Genomic DNA, 19116 nt, shown 5'->3' with positions numbered 1-19116 from the left:
AGGTTGCGATGATTTATGAGGTTGGTGTTCCGTTATTTCCTGTGACAAGAAAGTGGCTCCAATACTACAGGAACATGTAAGGAGAAAATAGGGAGTAACAAAGAGGATGGAGAGAAGTTAACAGCTCAGTGTCAAAACAGACAGCTATTTAGGGCTAAGCGACCCGGTGATATATGGCCTTAGTTTTACTTCTTTTCAAGTGCCAGTTTTCCATTCAAAATTAGATCAAAGTGATTTTGATTAAGATTGTAATGAGCAAATCATCAGACAAGTATCAAGCTAAATTACTACATAAAATACTTCTTGGATACTTTCCAAACATCGTTATGACTTTCCTATGTGTTTTGTTAACTTACTTCAATTTTATCGGAGTAAATATAAAACAATAGCACAAGACGTATCAGTTTAAATGACTCGTAATAGTTGAATTTGAATAATAAGCGGACGAGTTGGTTTAAATAATTTTTTAGAGCAAGTCATATACATACAGGTGGCCCGACCAGCATGGCCAGGTGGTTAAGGCACTCGACTCATAATCCGAGGGTCGTGGGTTCCAATCCCTGTCACACCAAACATGCTCGCCCTTTCAATCTTGGGGCGTTATAAAGTGACGGTCATTCCCACTATTCGTTGATAAAGAGTAGCCCAAGAGTTAGTGGTGGGTGGTGATGACTAGCTGCTTTCCTCTAGTCTTACTCTGCTAAATTAAGGATGGATAGAGTAGACAGCCCTCGTGTAGATTTGCTCGAAATTCAAAAACAAACAAACAAACAGGTGACAGTCAAAAGACAAAAAAAAGAAATGAATGGACTACGAAGTTTTTAAAAAAATAAATCGTTGAAAAATTATCCAAGAAGGATAGTTTTAATTGGAACGACAGATATAAAAGAAATTCGCTTTCAAGATATATTGTAAACTTTCAATTTATTTTTGGAATACAGATGTTACAGATGTGAAATATAATTATATGCGTGGAGTTACAGAAGAAACATTAGAAATCCGAAGACACAAAATAGTTGTGAATGTCATGTGATCATATAGTTGTAGGCACATCTTGTTGTTATAGATAGTACAAACATACCTTCTGTCAGCTTACGTTGATATCAGTCTCAAAATAACTTCCATGGTCATTAGGTTTAACTCATTGTAGAAGTCCTATAAACCACACATTGAAATCTCCAATGCTTGATTGTAGCTTTGGTACAACCTTGACCAACGATCATGATAGCCTAACAATTTAACATTCTCTCTTCCTTTATCAAATCCACTCAAACTTCACAACTTTTTAAAATGTTTTCTACTTAAACACACTCAAAATATATTCCCTTACTGCTGATTGAAGTTAAAAGAGTGAACAGTGTAATTATTATTACAGTACTAAACAGACATGGAGTTTTGGCAATGTGATAACTATGGCTTATTATGTTATCATAAATAATTTTAGTAGGAATTGGACTTGTGGATCTCCTTTCTTTCTTTCTTTTTTACAGATCCTTCAGGGCAACACCAACACCTACTTTCCAGCTAAACGAGTGATTGATCCCCTGATTATTGCTTCCAAAATTCGATTCATCCCCCACAGCATTCTTCTCCGTACTGTGTGCATGAGGGTTGAAGTGTATGGTTGTCCTTGGACAGGTAAATACCACTTGCTTTACTCGAATTTCATTTTACATTTTTACTGTTCACAACTTATCGTTTTCCATCTTTCAGGAATGTTGTTTTAAATATTTCAGTTACGATTTTCTATGACTTTCTGTTTGTTTTCTCGTTCGTCATCGACTTTCACGTGTCTATTCCCTACCCGTTTTGACAGCACGTGGTTTAAATCGTGTGATGTTTTGTTATTACACCCATATATTCTCCCTTGTACAATTTGTCAATAACTTTCTATAAAGGTTGAGTACGTTTTACTAAAACGATTTTGGAACATAACTGCATCGTTATAATCAACGTCGTTACGTCCAGTCGTCTTCTATCTGTCAACCGTGCATCTTGACAATAGCACAGCAGTACAGTTTTTATTTAAGTCAAAAGTACACCGCTCCTTCCTGCATCTTTTCATAATTCATCTATCATACGAGGTCGACGGTTTCTTAGTGTATATTTCAACGGTCTGATTTTAGAGAAACCCATAGACGCTACGTCCGAAAACTTGACCGGTATGTATTCTTATTAATAGCTTGAATACCCTTTTTATTTTTTTGCTACTTTAGGTATGCAGCAATTGAACAAATCTATTGTGGAAAAACTTGTGTAATGTAACGGATTTACTATTGCCTATTTATTTTAGTATCGATGTTTTGTTTTAGTGAAATATGTGTATTTAGAAATGCGTGAAACTTATAGTGTCAAATATGTATTGCGAAATTCCCGCCTATTCTCTAAATTTGTAGAAGATTCTCGAGTGTAAGAATCAACAATATATGTTTTACATTGTCACCAACTAAAATTTTTAGAACCTCGCCTTAACACTTATAAACCGACATGCAGTGAGAATTCAATATCGTCGATTTTCTACAATCAGTATACTATAAACCTCGGAAGCTATAACTGTGATAAATGCTTATCTACCGGTAAGCTACAGATATTTGACCAGGTAAGTTTATAGATTTCGAACATTACAAACCTTTTAACAACAGTGAATTAACTTCGGACGTTAGTATTCCTACGAAGACATCGTATAACTTCAACGGGAAAGAAAACAAAAACTCAAGTGTGAAGAAGCTAGTAGCTTCACATTAAGTGAACTGCACCTGTGTGTCGACATGGAATTAATTCGCTTATCGTGAACCTTTTATACAAGATTCAGTTCCAGAACAAATAGAAGACTCAGTGTTGTTTGTAAGTTTACAAAACTTTTGTATATAAATCATTATTTGTAACAACCATTATTATAAATAGTATTACTGTTTGTATATTAAAATATATTTATGCTAAAAACTAAAACTGTGTGTATCAATCTTGTTGGCAAACATTATAAATTTAATATATATCGACACTCAATCAACTTCTAAATTGAAATTAAAATTTCAGGCTATTTGGAATCGTAATGAGTAGCATAATAAATCGGAAACACGCTCGAGACAAATTGTATCAAGTAACAGTACACGGGCCTGGCATGGCCTAGCGCGTTAAGGCGTGCCAAACATGCTCGCCCTCCCAGCCGTGGGGGCGTTATAATGTGACGGTCAATCCCACTTTTCGTTGGTAAAAGAGTAGCCCAAGAGTTGGCGGTGGGTGGTGATGACTAGCTGCCTTCCCTCTAGTCTTACACTGCTAAATTAGGGACGGCTAGCACAGATAGCCCTCGAGTAGCTTTGTGCGAAATTCCAAAACAAACAAAACAAAAACAGTACACACGTGACTTTCGTAATTTTCAAGGTGGAGATCCGTCGTGTTTACGTTGCATTATGTTACTCCGGGCACGTGATCGACTTTTGCCACTGACCTTTGTGACCGTGGATCCTCACCTTTTATAAGATGCCGCACTTTGCACGACTGGTTTTCTTGTTGTGCGTTTATTTTTAGACAGTCCTGGCTCCCTTAAGTACAATGGATGTTTTTAGCCTTCCAAAAACCAGTCAGCTCTTGGCAGCATTCTACCATCTACGAAAGCCAAACAAAATCAACGTGTAGTTCGTTTTAAGACATTCCATTCGACACAACTATATATTGGCTGTGTTAAAATTGTTTTAATAAAACATATTCAACCCTCAGCAATAATATCTGTCAATTACGTTAGCTTTAGTTCATATGTATGTGTTAACGATACTAGTTTCACTTCATACATATATTTCTGTCGTGTTAGTTTCACTTCAAACATATATTTCTGTCGCGTTAGTTTCATTTCATATATATATTTCTGTCGCGTTAGTTTCACTTCATATATATATTTCTGCCGTGTTAGTTTCATTTCATATATATATTTCTGTCGCGTTGGTTTCACTTCATACATATATTTCTGTCGCGTTAGTTTCACTTCATACATATATTTCTGTCGTGTTAGTTTCACTTCATACATATATTTCTGTCGTGTTAGTTTCACTTCATATATATATTTCTGTCGTTTTAGTTTCACTTCATACATATATTTCTGTCGTGTTAGTTTCACTTCATACACTTGTGTCAGTTGTGTCAGTTCACCTTCCCCCGCAGTTAGCATCGTTCTCTCTATCAGTTATCAATAAAGGTTCCTACACTAAGCTTATTCACAACAGCTTGGATAAAATCACTGTTTATGCAAACGAATGTTTTATAATCTGTCTTTATTTATGATGCAGAAATCTTGTTGCCTCGTAATTAAAAGCTCGAATTTAGGTCAGGTATACTTATATACATTCAGTGTAAATCACACAATTTCACCAAATACCTTTCTGTGGCTTTTAACATTTCCTTTCAGTGCCATTTGTAAACATCAATGCAGGGTTTATCTGTTAATTTTGTTGTTGTTTTTCTTTTGTCATATTAAAGACACGAGATGCCCATACAGCTTTACTAGACTTTCAACCACAATTACTCTTAAAAATTATTATATGCATGCTTGTATTTACTCTATACTTTTCTATCTATATCGAGCTAAATTACTGAGTAGCTTGATGTTTACTGAATATTAATAATAATCTGATTTAGCGGTATGACTTGACTTATTAAATTGAAGTTACACGATTCCAAAATGTGAAATTTTATTTCCATGAATACAGCTTACCGTGTTGAAAATGTCGCAGCATTATTCACTTTGATAGTTTGTCTATCACTGTTCTCTTGAATGTATCTTTTGTAATTAACTGCAGTGTTTGACAGAGAAACCCCATTTACAGGGAAGGCGGAGGTTGGTTAGGAGAGGTAATATAGTCTGTCAAAGGTATACCACCTAGAGTGTATGAAACACTGATGTCCTACATAACTACGAGGTTGTCTGGGTTGTTGGTAACATTAATGTTGTTGGGTAACACAGCTGGATTCCGCTTAATGTACAGTTTGTGTTTGGTAGAATGGAGATGAAGGCTCGTGCATCTGGGGTTTTCTCAGAACGCCCCTCAATTGTCTGATTGCGCTAGAATCTAATGAGAAAATACGGTCATTTTGAATGTTCTCTTGTCGCCAGGAAGCAGTAGTACCGAGTGCTTAAAGTTAAATATATTATGACATTCCTCTTTTCACATGCTGCTTTTCATAGTTGTGATGAATTCGATGTTGAAATCTACCTCAACACTCACCCCGGGTTTCTCGTTATAAACCAATAAATAATTTAGTAATATAATAATAAACTCAAATATCAATGTTTATAAATGTGTAAGACATATTAAAGTAAAAACTAAGAATTCAGTGGTGTTTGTTTTTATCTAATCCACAACAGTTGGATCACACTACTACAACTTCAACTGATTTTACAATATTTATGTGAAACGTCTTGTTATATTTTAAAATCACCCATTCTCTAAAAATATTCCAAGAAATAACAACCATAGATGAACTATATAATAACTTAAATCACTGAATCTATGGTGATGTTGTTGTTTTCTAATTCCTGATCACCTTACAAAAGTTTTGTAACTATAGTTACATAAGTTACATCAGTTCGGAAAAGAAAACGCAGCATCCCTAAATTTCTCGTCAATTTCTTAAACTTTTGACAAGGATTCTAAAAACATTAATTTTCATTTCTGTCTAGCGTTGTAATTTCGTAAACTTACTCTGTTCCATCATAGAATAACATAAGTTCAACCCTGTATTTTCTTGTTTTCTTTTAAAAATTGGTTTAAAAAATGTTTTTACGAGAGATAGCGTGTACCCATTAACACTTTAATTAAAATACTGGTTAGACGTATTTTTAATGGAAGTTTCCAGACTCCTTTCTCCCCCCCCCACTGTAATCTGTTATTACTAATTCATTCATATGTTAATTTTTTTTTGAAGAAACAGCAAAAGACGTAATTAATTCGATTTTACACAGTATGTGAATATTGTGAATTAATTTTAAACCTGACGAAGTGTATTCCTTTCACAGTGTATGTTCTATTTCTTTGCGTCTTAAAACATTCCTTATAATATTAAAATAATTCTTTATAATAATTCTAAAAAAATAAATAGAAAGAAAAACGGTAATAAGAGTTTCTTGCAAAGCTTTTATGAGCAATATGAAACGCCACCTACAAAGTAAAGAATCAACTAAAAGAGCTTGTTTTGTTTTGAATTTCGCGCATAGCTACTCGAGGGCTATCTGCGCTAGCCGTCCCTAATTTAGCAGTGTAAGACTAGATGGAAGGCTAGTCATCACCATCACCAAATAGTGGATTGACCGTCACATTATTACGTACCCACGGCTGAGAGGGCGAGTATGTTTGGTGGGACGGGAATTAGAACCTGTTACCCTTATATTACGCATCGAGTGCCTTAACCACCTGGTCATACCGAACCCAACCAAAATGGACAAAATAAGTAAACTGTTTTATTTCTCATTTCAGTTTATAAAAATTGACAGGTTTAAAAATAATTCTGTAATTGTGGGCGTAGGCCGTACCTTTCCACTATTCTGAGCCAATGAAATGATTTATTCTTCCACTAATTTCGTTTAAAGATGCATTTTATTAAAAATAACTATTTTGTTTTTGAGTTTCGCACAAACCTACACGAGGGCTATCTGTGCTAGCTGTCCCTAATTTAGCAGTGTAAGACTAGAGGGAAGGCAGCTAGTCATCACCACCCACCGCCAACTCTTGGGCTACTCTTTTACCAACGAATAGTGGGATTGACCGAAACATTATAACGTCTCCACGGTTGAAAGGGCGAGCACTTTTTGTGTGACGAGAATTCGAGTCTGCGACCCTCGGATTACGAGTCGAGCGCCTTAACCCCTGGCCATGCCGGGCTGTTAAAAATGATATTTGAAAGGCATTTAGGGACTTCAACAATTACTTAATTTATTTGTGATTCTAAAAGAGAAAACACATTTAGTTATAGTATGAACATCAATTAACATAAAACTCCAAACTCACTCTCTTGACACAACAGGCCAAACGAGAATGAGTCTGCTGTAAACCTGACAAGGTCCTGCTCCATAGTGTGCTGATTAGGATATACTGACATATATCAAGGTGGCCGAGGACAACTAAAAGCTTCTAGGGTGTATCCTATTCTATATAAGTTTGATACAATAGAACATCCATTCATCCATACCTGTTTCAAGCAGTAAAAAAACAACACCAAAAGTCTAAACTTAACAGATAGACAGGAAACTCATCGGAACATGCGCAGGAGTGCGCGGGAATAAATGGATTTCACAATTCGTCTACATATGAGTTTGTTGTGTTAAATTTCTGGCATGACACCAACATTTATAAAAAGTATTAATAAACCAGTCGTGCTTTGTCGTTTGTATATAATAATAGATGTGTACTATAGACAGATACATAACAAGTCTTACAGAATATGAATAAAAAATTAAATCGTAAGCTTAAACGACTCTATGAGGGCAAATCCATTGTTACAGTAAAATCTCAGTATGTCAGTGTTTTAACAAAAGCGAAGTACAAAATACAATCCTAAGTCGTCACGTATAAAAGTAATACCGGTGTAAACGCAACCATCTTGAAGTCACAGTATTAGGGAAACAAACATATATCCCGTCAGACTTGGACATCTCGAATACACGGGTGACATTGTAACCGACTCGTTGTATCTAATGCTCTACATTTATTACCAGCCAAAGCCGAGATCAGAGTTCCAGATTGGCTAAAACGATTCTTTGATACTCTAATAGATTTCTTAAGTCTCTGCACGACATACTAGTATTCAATCATATGTCTGTGTAACGTTAACCAGTTCAATCATGCTCTATTTTCTGATAATGGTTACCAAATCGATATTATAAGCCGAAGGTATAAGCCTGTTTAACACCCAAGAGAACCAAAATGGAACGTATGAGTTTTGTATCTTTATATACACACGTACATGTGTGTGTGTTTGTTCTTCCCACTTGATCTATGGCTGACTGCGGATTTATTGTTCTCTTTCACTATAATTTCCTATTGTACAGTTTTCTGCTAAGTACCTGATACATTGTTAAAGTGTAATCCATGCATTGTTAGTATTTGATATTTCTCGATAATTATTTAAACAAAAAACACTGTTGTTATTTTTTATAACTCAATATGATGTATTTGCTTTAAAATGTTGTTATATTTGTATTAAAAAATTTCCGACCATCATCTCGTCGTATAGATATGTATATATTATAATTCTACCTTCATTTCAATGGCGTTTCTTTGTTGTTATTGCTCAGCAACCATCTTGCCCTCTAGTTAAATAACATGTGTGATATTAAACGAGATAAAAGTGTGACGTCTCGTACTGTGGTCTTACGTTACAGCTGCCAGTTTTAAGACTAAGCAGTAAAAGTTTGTTCCTTCCGGTCTACGTTGTTTAGATAAGTTCCCTCTTACTTACTGTGATATTAAGTGAAACTACAAAGTTCTTTTGAGTTTTAGTGGACCAGAAGGTACTATTTATGGACCTATTTCGAGATAATAATATAGAAACTTCATGCACAATATGCTTAGCTTCCTAAAGTTATTATTATTAGCAGTTAATTCATACGTCAAGTAACGACAAACATTCCAGTATGACAGGATGATAAAGTTGTAGTTATAAGTCTCCATTGAAATAATAAGTTATGAATCACTTATAGTTTATGAAATTCAACAACTGTGTACTGAACATGTGTCGTAGCACAAATTATATTAAAACAGCTACGAAAACAGTTATTAACTATTTAACTTATTTCAAGTATATTACCACAGTTTACTACCAGCTTGTTTTCAGTAATTGAAGTTGGAATAACATATGGAATTGTTATTTTTATCTCTGTATATGCCATAAAACACAGATATGTGCGTATTTCTTATTAATATACCTACTTGTTGAGTATTTAATTCCTTTTGTTTGAGTTCTAAAATGATATCGAGCTGCCTTTGAGATAATAAAGTTATACGCACATATATACGTATACTTGAACATATTTTTTACCATAAATTGTTAATAAGATATGTAATTAGTCATCAACATGACTAAGATTGATTGGAGCTTTTGTTTATTTTATTTCCAACAGAGGGCATTATTTCCTACTCTATGCCTCAAGGAGAAAGACGAGGCCTAGAACTTGACCTTTCTGACGACACTTACGATGGGGTTAGAGATGATAGCTACCTCAATGGCGGCCTGGGTCAACTGACGGACGGTGTCGAAGGTGAAGACAATTTTAAGGCGGATACTCACGGATATGGGAAAGGTTTGTTTGCCTTATGGTAAAATAGACACTCAGCCCCATTACAACAATAACACTTGTTACTGTATTAGCTATAACAATATATGTAGCGTACGAAATCGTTACGAGTTTTGTTGACCTGTTTAAAAACCCTAGACTGTGAACTGTTGAAAGTTCTTTACGGTGAAAGTTAAAACTGAAGTTGAACTTGTGTCAGGTTATCAGACTTTACATACATACACAAACAGAGCACCCACCACTCATTTCGTTTTCTTCTGTAAAGTTTGAATTGGAACACGAACTATAATGTTGCCATCTCGTGGATGTGATATAACAAAGTTCATGTATCCTAATTAATACTTCTTGAACATTCTGAATATTGGTTGTTTTACTTAGGTTCTTGCACAACAGTTTTGTTCATCTTCGTAGCTTTACAATAGAATAAATCAACAAAGTTGTGTCATCGCATCTGATAAATATTAAATTTCAGCTTGTTATTCAAGATCTAATTAATGCATTTGCTTTACCACTGTAAGAGTTTGTTCAGTCAACTTTCCAGTTTCTGTCACAATAAAATCACTTCACCTTTTACTTGTAGTCATGCTTTTCAATGAATGAATGTACATGTGATTAGATTAGGCTTTAATTTTATATAGCACTTTTCTTTTCTAGTTATTTACTAATTTTGTACCTACATATTTTCGTATCTAACTATCGTTCCATTTATTAATTTTTTAATATTCATCGACATAAGTACTTTTAGTATCTTAGTAAGTACATTATTATCTGATTTTAGCCGTTAAAATAGTTGTATGATTTTCTATCTGCTCAGGTTATTAACCATATTTGTTTTCAGCATACATCCCTGAATATCCGTTTATCGATTTATTTTGCTGTTTATCTCGTCTGTCCATTTTCAGTTTGTTTTATTTTTTAGCCCTGATCTCGAATAAGGTTCTTTTGCCAATTTCACAGAATTTATATTTTTTCCTTCGCTTCGGTGGGTGGGATGGTATAGTTATGTAATCATCTTTCTAGGCCTCTTCAGATTGTATTCGACTCAGTTCGCAACTTCTCTTCTACTTTTAAATATGTACAAGAACAAGATAGTTCAGCTTCTGAACAAACTTCCAGACTCATAGCGTCAAAACGGTAAAGTACACGTACCGTATTTCGTACCAGAATATTTATTATTGTTCGTTAACGTTCAACACGATCAAGTAATGTAACAAATCCCGCTGAAATATTTGGTAGTGAGGTTCTTTAAAATCTGAACTGAATTTCTGAACCTCAAGCATACTACCAATTATTGTGAAAGTATAGTAATGTACTTCCTTTACAAGTTATTATAACAATATAGTAATGTAATGTACTACTACACAGTTATTATTAAGCAAACAGTATAGTAATGTAATTACTACATTGTTGTTATTAAAACCAGTATAGTAATGTACTACTACACAGTTATTAAAAAACAGTATAGTATTGTACTCACTACACAAAGTTATTATAACAGTATAGTAATGTACCACTCAACAGTTATTAACAGTAATAGTAACAAGATTACCACACAGTTATTATAACAGTATAGTAATGTACTATAACCACACAGTTATTATAACAGTATAGTAATGTAATTACTACACAAAGCCATTATAACAGTATAGCAGTAATGTACAACACCCATCAGCTATTATAACAGTATAGTAATGTACTACCACCAACAGTTATTATAACCAGTATAGTAATGTACCACTACACAGTTATTATAACAGTATAGTAATGTACTACCACACTGTTATTACAACAATATAGTAATAGAATGCACTACCACACAATGTTATTATAACAGTATAGTAATGCACCACCAACTACGCAGTTATTATAACAGTATAGTAAATGCACCACTGACACACACAGTTATTATAACAGTATAGTAATGTACTCACCTACACAGTTATAATAGCAGCGATAGTAAATGCACCACCACAGGCAGTTATTATAACAGTAGAGTAATCGTGCACCACCACACAGTTATTATAACAGTATATTATTGTAATTTACCACACAGTTATTATAACAGTATATAGTAACAATGTGTATTATACTCACACTGTTATTATAACAGCAGAGTAAATGCAATTTACCACACAGTTCCATTATAACAGTATAATATTTGTAACTACTCAACAAAGTTATTATAACAGCATAGTAATGTACCACCACACAAAGTTATTATAACAGTATTGTAATGTACCACCACTGCAGTTATTATAACAGTATAGTAATGTAACTACTACTGCAGTTATTACAACAGCATAGTAATGTACTACCACACAGTTATTATAACACTATAGTATATGCTGCTGCACCCAAAGTTATTATAACAGTATAGTAATGTATTCACCACACAGTTATTATAACAGTATAGTAATGTAATTAATACACAGTTATTATAACAGTATAGTAATCGGTAATTACCACACAAAGTTATTATAACAGTATAGTAATGTACCACCACTAAAGTTATTATAACACTATAGTAATGTACTCACCACACAGTTATTATAACAGCTATAGTAATGTACTACCACACAGTAATTATAACAGTATAGTAATGTACCACCTCACAGTTATTATAACAGTATAGTAATGTAATTAATACACAGTAATTATAACAGTATAGTAATGTAACCACCACACAGTTATTATAACCGTATAGTAATGTACCACCACACAGTTATTATATAACAGTATAGTAATGTAATTACTACACAGTTATTATAACAGTATAGTAATGTACACCAATACAAAGTTATTATAACATTATAGTAATGTACCACCAATAATAAAGTTATTATAACAGTATAGTAATGTACTACCACAATTATTTATAACAGTATAGTAAATGTACCACCACACACAGTTATTATAACAGTATAGTAACAGTAATTACCACACAGGTTATTATAACAGTATAGTAATGTAATTTACCAACACAGTTATTATAACAGTATAGTAATGTACCACCACACAGGTTATTATAACAGTATAGTAATGTACCACCACAAGTCAGTTATTATAACAGTATAGTAACGTGACCACACAGTTATTATAACAGCATAGTAATGTACCACCAACACAGTTATTATAACCGTATAGTAATGATACCACCACAATTATTATAACAGTATAGTAGAGTACCACCACCACAAAGTTATTATAACAGTATAGTAACGTAACCACCACAATTGCCATTATAAAACAGTATAGTAATGTACTCACCAATACAGCCATTATAACAACATAGTAATGCACCACCAACAACAGTTATTATAGCAGTCATAGTAATGCACCACCACACTGCAGTTATTATAACAACATAGTAATGTACCACCAATACAGTTATTATAACAGCATAGTAATGTACCACCACACAGGGGACTATTATAACAGTATAGTACACAAATTACCACACGGTTATTATAGCAGGTATAGTAATAAACTGTACCAATTAACAAAGTTATTATAACAGTATAGTAATGTAAATTACCACACAAAGTTATATACAGTATAGTAATGTACCACCACCACAAGCCATTATAACAGCATAGTAATGTACCACCACACAGGTTATTATAACAGTATATAATGTACTACCACACAAAGTTATTATAACAGTATAGCAAATGTACCTACCACACAGTAATTATAACAGGTATAGTAACGTACCACCACACAAAGTTATTATAACAGTATAGTAATGTACCACCACACAGTAATTATAACAGCATAGTAATGTACCACTACCAATAAAAGTTATTATAACAGTATAGTAATGTACTTACCACACAAAGTTATTATAACAGTATAAAGTAATGTACTTACCACACAGAGTTATTATAACAAGTATAGTAATGTACTCACCACAACAGTTATTATAACAGTATAGTAATGTACTACCAAACAGTTATTATAACAGTATAGATTCACCACACACAGTTATTATAACAATATAGTAATGTAATTACCACACGGTTATTATAACAATATAGTAATGTACCTACCACACAGTTATTATAACAATATAGTAATGTACCATTACATACAGTTATTATAACAGCATAGTAATGTACCACTACACAGTTATTATAACAGTATAGTAATGTACTACCACACAGTGCTATTATAACAGTATAGTAATGTACTACTAAACAGTTATTATAACAGCATAGTAATGTACCACCAAAACAGTTATTATAACAGTATAGATTTCCACCACACAGTTATTATAACAATATAGTAATGTACTCACTACACAGTTATTATAACAGTATAGTAATGTACCACCAATCAATGGAAAGTTATTATAACAATATAGCAGTAATGTACCACCACACAGTTATTATAACAGTATAGTAATGTAATTTACTAAACAGTTATTATAACAGTATAGTAATGTACCACTAAACAGTTATTATAACAGTATAGACCACCACACACAGTTATTATAACAATATAGTAAATGTACCACCACACACGTTATTATAACAGTATAGTAATGTACCACCACATAATGTTATTATAACAGTTATAGTAAATGTACCACCACTAACAGTTATTATAACAGTATAGTAATGTACCACCACACAGCTTATTATAACAGTATAGTAATGTACTACCACACAGTTATTATAACAGTATAGTAATGTACCACAACACAGTTATTATAACGGTATAGTAATGTACTACCACACACAGTTATTATAACAGTATAGTAATGTACCAACACACGGTTATTATAACGGTATAGTAATGTACTACACACACAGTTATTATAACAGTATAGTAATGTATTACAACACAAAGTTATTATAACAATATAGTAATGTACCACCACACAGTTATTATAACGGTATAGACTACCAACACAGTTATTATAACAATATAGTAATGCTACTACCACGGTTATTATAACAATATAGTAATGTACCACCACACAGGTAAGTATTATAACAATATAGTAATGTACCACTACACAGTTATTATAACAGGTATAGTAATGTACTACTACACGGTTATTATAACGGTATAGTAATGTACTACTACCCCAGTTATTATAACAGTATAGTAATGCACCTACTACACAGTTATTATAACAGTATAGGTAATGTACCACCACACAGTTATTATAGCGGTATAGTAATGTACTACCACACAGTTATTATAACAGTATAGTAATGTACTACTACACAGTTATTATAACAGTATAGTAATGTACTACTACACAGTTATAATAGCAGTATAGTAATGTACTACTACACAGTTATTATAACAGTATAGTAATGTACTACTACACAGTTATTATAACAGTATAGTAATATACTACCACACAGTAATTATAACAGTATAGTAATGTACTACTACACAGTTATTATAACGGTATAGTAATGCACCACTACACAGTTATTATAACGGTATAGTAATGTACTACTACACGGTTATAATAGCGGTATAGTAATGTACTACTACACAGGTTATTATAACGGTATAGTAATGTACTACTACACAGTTATTATAACGGTATAGTAATATACCACCACACAGCAATTATAACACAGTATAGTAATGTACTACTACACACAGTTATTATAACGGTATAGTAATGTACCACCACACAGTTATTATAACAGTATAGTAATGTACTACACAATAGTTATTATAACAGTATAGTAATGTACTACTAAACAGTTATTATAACAGTATAGTAATGTACTACTAAACAGTTATTATAACAGTATAGACTACCACACAGTTATTATAACAATATAGTAATGTACTACTACACAGTTATTATAACAGTATAGTAATGTACTACCACACAGTTATTATAACAGTATAGTAATGTACTACTAAACAGTTATTATAACAGTATAGTAATGTACTACTAAACAGTTATTATAACAGTATAGACTACCACACAGTTATTATAACAATATAGTAATGTACTACTACACAGTTATTATAACAGTATAGTAATGTACTACCACACAGTTATTATAACAGTATAGTAATGTACTACCACACAGTTATTATAACAGTATAGTAATAAACTACCACACAGTTATTATAACAGTATAGTAATGTACTACAACACAGTTATTATAACAGTATAGTAATGTACTACTACACAGTTATTATAACAGTATAGTAATGTACTACCACACAGTTATTATAACAGTATAGTAATAAACCACCACACAGTTATTATAACAGGTATAGTAATGTACTACAACACAGTTATTATAACAGTATAGTAATGTACTACCACGGTTATTATAACAGTATAGTAATGTACCACCACACAGTTATTATAACAGGTATAGTAATGTACTACAACACAGTTATTATAACAGTATAGTAATGTACTACCACACAGTTATTATAACAGTATAGTAATGTACTACTACACAGTTATTATAACAGTATAGTAATGTACTACCACACAGTTATTATAACAGTATAGTAATGTACTACTACACAGTTATTATAACAGTATAGTAATGTACTACCACACAGTTATTATAACAGTATAGTAATGTACCACCACACGGAGCCATTATAACGGTATAGTAATGTACTACCACACGGTTATTATAACAGTATAGTAACGTACCACCACACAGTTATTATAACAGTATAGTAATGTACTACCACACAGTTATTATAACAGTATAGTAACGTACCACCACACAGTTATTATAACAGTATAGTAATGTACCACCACACAGTAATTATAACAGTATAGTAATGTACTTACTACACGGTTATTATAACAGTATAGTAACGTACTACCACACAGTTATTATAACAGTATAGTAATGTACTACCATACAGTTATTATAACAGTATAGTAATGTACTACTACACAGTTATTATAGCAGTATAGTAATGTACTACCACACAGTTATTATAACAGTATAGTAATGTACTACCACACAGTTATTATAACAGTATAGTAATGTACTACCACACAGTTATTATAACAGTATAGTAATGTACTACTACACAGTTATTATAACAGTATAGTAATGTACTACCAAACAGTTATTATAACAGTATAGTAATGTACTACCACACAGTTATTATAGCAGTATATAGTAAGTCACTGTAACTGAAAGAACATTTTGTTCACGCTAATTTTAATATTTTAGCCATCTTTTTTCTGTTCCCAACTTACCTGACTTTCACCTGAGTCAACTTGAACTCTAGCACGAGAAATTACCAAATACCACGTGAACAGCCCGCTGTGCGAGGAACTCTGACCACCCGGAAGGTAGAAGTTGATTAAGGGGAATCGATCAGCACCGCCTCAGCCATGAAGAACGCGAGCACGTGCCAACAACGTTTCACGCGATTTGGCTATTAAAAGTCTTCTGCGGGTAACGTAGAAGGAGTAACGTTCAACGTTTGGACAGCAAATCAATAGACAACAAACCGTGTTAATGTTATGCCTTATTTATGTAATACGTGAAATATCCTAGTCAGAGTGTCGCCACCGTTTCACATATAGTAACTTAATATCATTGGTGATTACTCTGTAATTACACGAGTTCCATTCTGTGTGTTGTCTAACAGGACGTTGTTCAAGTGTTTCCTAATTCACGTGTCAAACCCACATGTATATATTAAACTCTGTATCCAACACGATGGTTTTTGTAAAATTAAACAAACGAAGTTCTTATTTCGTAATTAATTTTATTACGAAATAAATACTTCGTCTGTTTAAACTTTTTTCTAAAATCAATACAGACAAACCTGCTAAAGAATGACAAATACAGCGACCCTATATATTGTGTGATTGTATTAAAATCCTCGCAGAGTTAACGGTGGCTGTGCATTGTATTCAGTATTTATCGATGTCAACATGTTAAGCAACCTTGTCTTTGGAAATGTAATAAATATTTAACTTTTCAAAGTCTGTCTCGCGACCTATAGGTTGCTGTTTCGAATTCCATCACCGAATATCTTCGCCCTTTCAGGTATAGGGTGGTACAATATTATAGCCAATCACACTTTTCGTTAAGAAGCCTTTTCTAAGAAGAAATAGTCACTGTCATTCCGTCCAAGCAAAGATTGCTAAGCCTACTCTACGGTGTGGTACAGAAAGACACAAAATAAAAATATCACCAGTAATTCCAGGTTTAAAGTTTTGCCGCCAGGTGAATAAGAGTTTGTTTTGGAATTTCGCTCAAAACTACTCGAGGTCTATCTGTGCTAACCGTCCCTAATTTAGCAGTGTAAGACTAGAGGGAAGGCAGCTAGTCATCACCACCCACCGCCAACTCTTGGGCTACTCTTTTACCAAAAAATAGTGGGATTGACCGTCACATTATAACGCCCCCACGGTTGGGAGGGCGAGCATGTTTGGCGCGACTCGGGCGCGTACCTGCGACCCTCAGATTACGAAGCGCACGCCTTAACGCGCTAGGCCATGCCGGGCCCGTGAATAAGAGACAAGCCTAAACGTGAAGATAAATAAACTAAATACTTATTACATTACATACAAGTAATGATAAATTATTCAAGTAACTACATACACGAGGTGATTAATAAATTATTTATATTTGCGCAAATGTAATGAAGGAAGTGAAAACAAAAATAAATTTGAATTAACTTAAACATCTTCAAAACTGTAACTACTTTTATAACTTGAAGAAAATATAGCAGCACGTGGCTGACATGATTAAACAAACATGACATTCAAGTTAAAAATATCCACGTTATCTTTATGTCATGGAATACCTTACTATCCACGTTATCTTTATGTCATGGAATACCTTACTATCCACGTTATCTTCATGTCACGGAATACCTTACTATCCACGTTATCTTTATGTCATGGAATACCTTACTATCCACGTTATGTTTATGTCACGGAATACCTTACTATTCACGCTATCTTAATGTCATGGAATACCTTACTATCCACGTTATCTTCATGTCACGGAATACCTTACTATCCACGTTATCTTTATGTCATGGAATACCTTACTATCCACGTTATCTTTATGTCATGGAATACCTTACTATCCACGTTATGTTTATGTCACGGAATACCTTACTATCCACGCTATCTTTATGTCATGGAATACCTTACTATCCACGTTATCTTCATGTCATGGAATACCTTACTATCCACGTTATCTTTATGTCATGGAATACCTTACTATCCACGATATCTTTACGTCATGGAATACCTTACTATCCACGATATCTTTATGTCACGGAATACCTTACTATCCACGATATCTTTACGTCATGGAATACCTTACTATCCACGTTATCTTTATGTCATGGAATACCTTACTATCCACGTTATCTTTATGTCACGGAATACCTTACTATCCACGTTATCTTTACGTCATGGAATACCTTACTATCCACGTTATCTTTATGTCATGGAATAACTTACTATCCACGTTATCTTTATGTCATGGAATACCTTACTATCCACGTTATCTTTATGTCATGGAATACCTTACTAACCACGTTATCTTTATGTCATGGAATACCTTACTATCCACGTTATCTTCATGTCATGGAATACCTTACTATCCACGTTATCTTTATGTCATGGAATACCTTACTATCCACGTTATCTTTATGTCATGGAATACCTTACTATCCACGATATCTTTATGTCATGGGATACCTTACTATCCACGTTATCTTTATGTCATGGAATACCTTACTATCCACGTTATCTTTATGTCATGGAATACCTTACTATCCACGATATCTTCATGTCATGGAATACCTTACTATCCACGTTATCTTTATCTCATGGA

The 19116-nt window shown here is 33.3% G+C and overlaps 1 protein-coding gene across 7 annotated transcripts in view; it reads left to right on the top strand.

The window, feature by feature from the left end:
* The window catches only part of LOC143252218 (discoidin domain-containing receptor A-like), a 356540-nt gene extending 347219 nt beyond the window's left edge, over window positions 1-9321 (top strand). For all 7 annotated transcript variants that reach the window (XM_076504017.1, XM_076504020.1, XM_076504019.1 and 4 more), the window contains 2 exons: window positions 1491-1638; window positions 9110-9321. In XM_076504017.1, the coding sequence (XP_076360132.1) occupies window positions 1491-1638; window positions 9110-9309 (348 nt within the window). In that variant the 3' untranslated portion in view covers window positions 9310-9321. The remainder of the gene's footprint in view (window positions 1-1490; window positions 1639-9109) is intronic.
* Window positions 9322-19116: the final 9795 nt, after the last annotated feature.

Source organism: Tachypleus tridentatus, chromosome 6 (genome assembly GCF_004210375.1).
Source record: "Tachypleus tridentatus isolate NWPU-2018 chromosome 6, ASM421037v1, whole genome shotgun sequence".
Classification (NCBI taxonomy): domain Eukaryota; kingdom Metazoa; phylum Arthropoda; class Merostomata; order Xiphosura; family Limulidae; genus Tachypleus; species Tachypleus tridentatus.
The sequence above is the reverse complement of the archived record's forward strand: the minus strand, read 5'-3'. Positions and strand labels throughout refer to the sequence as shown.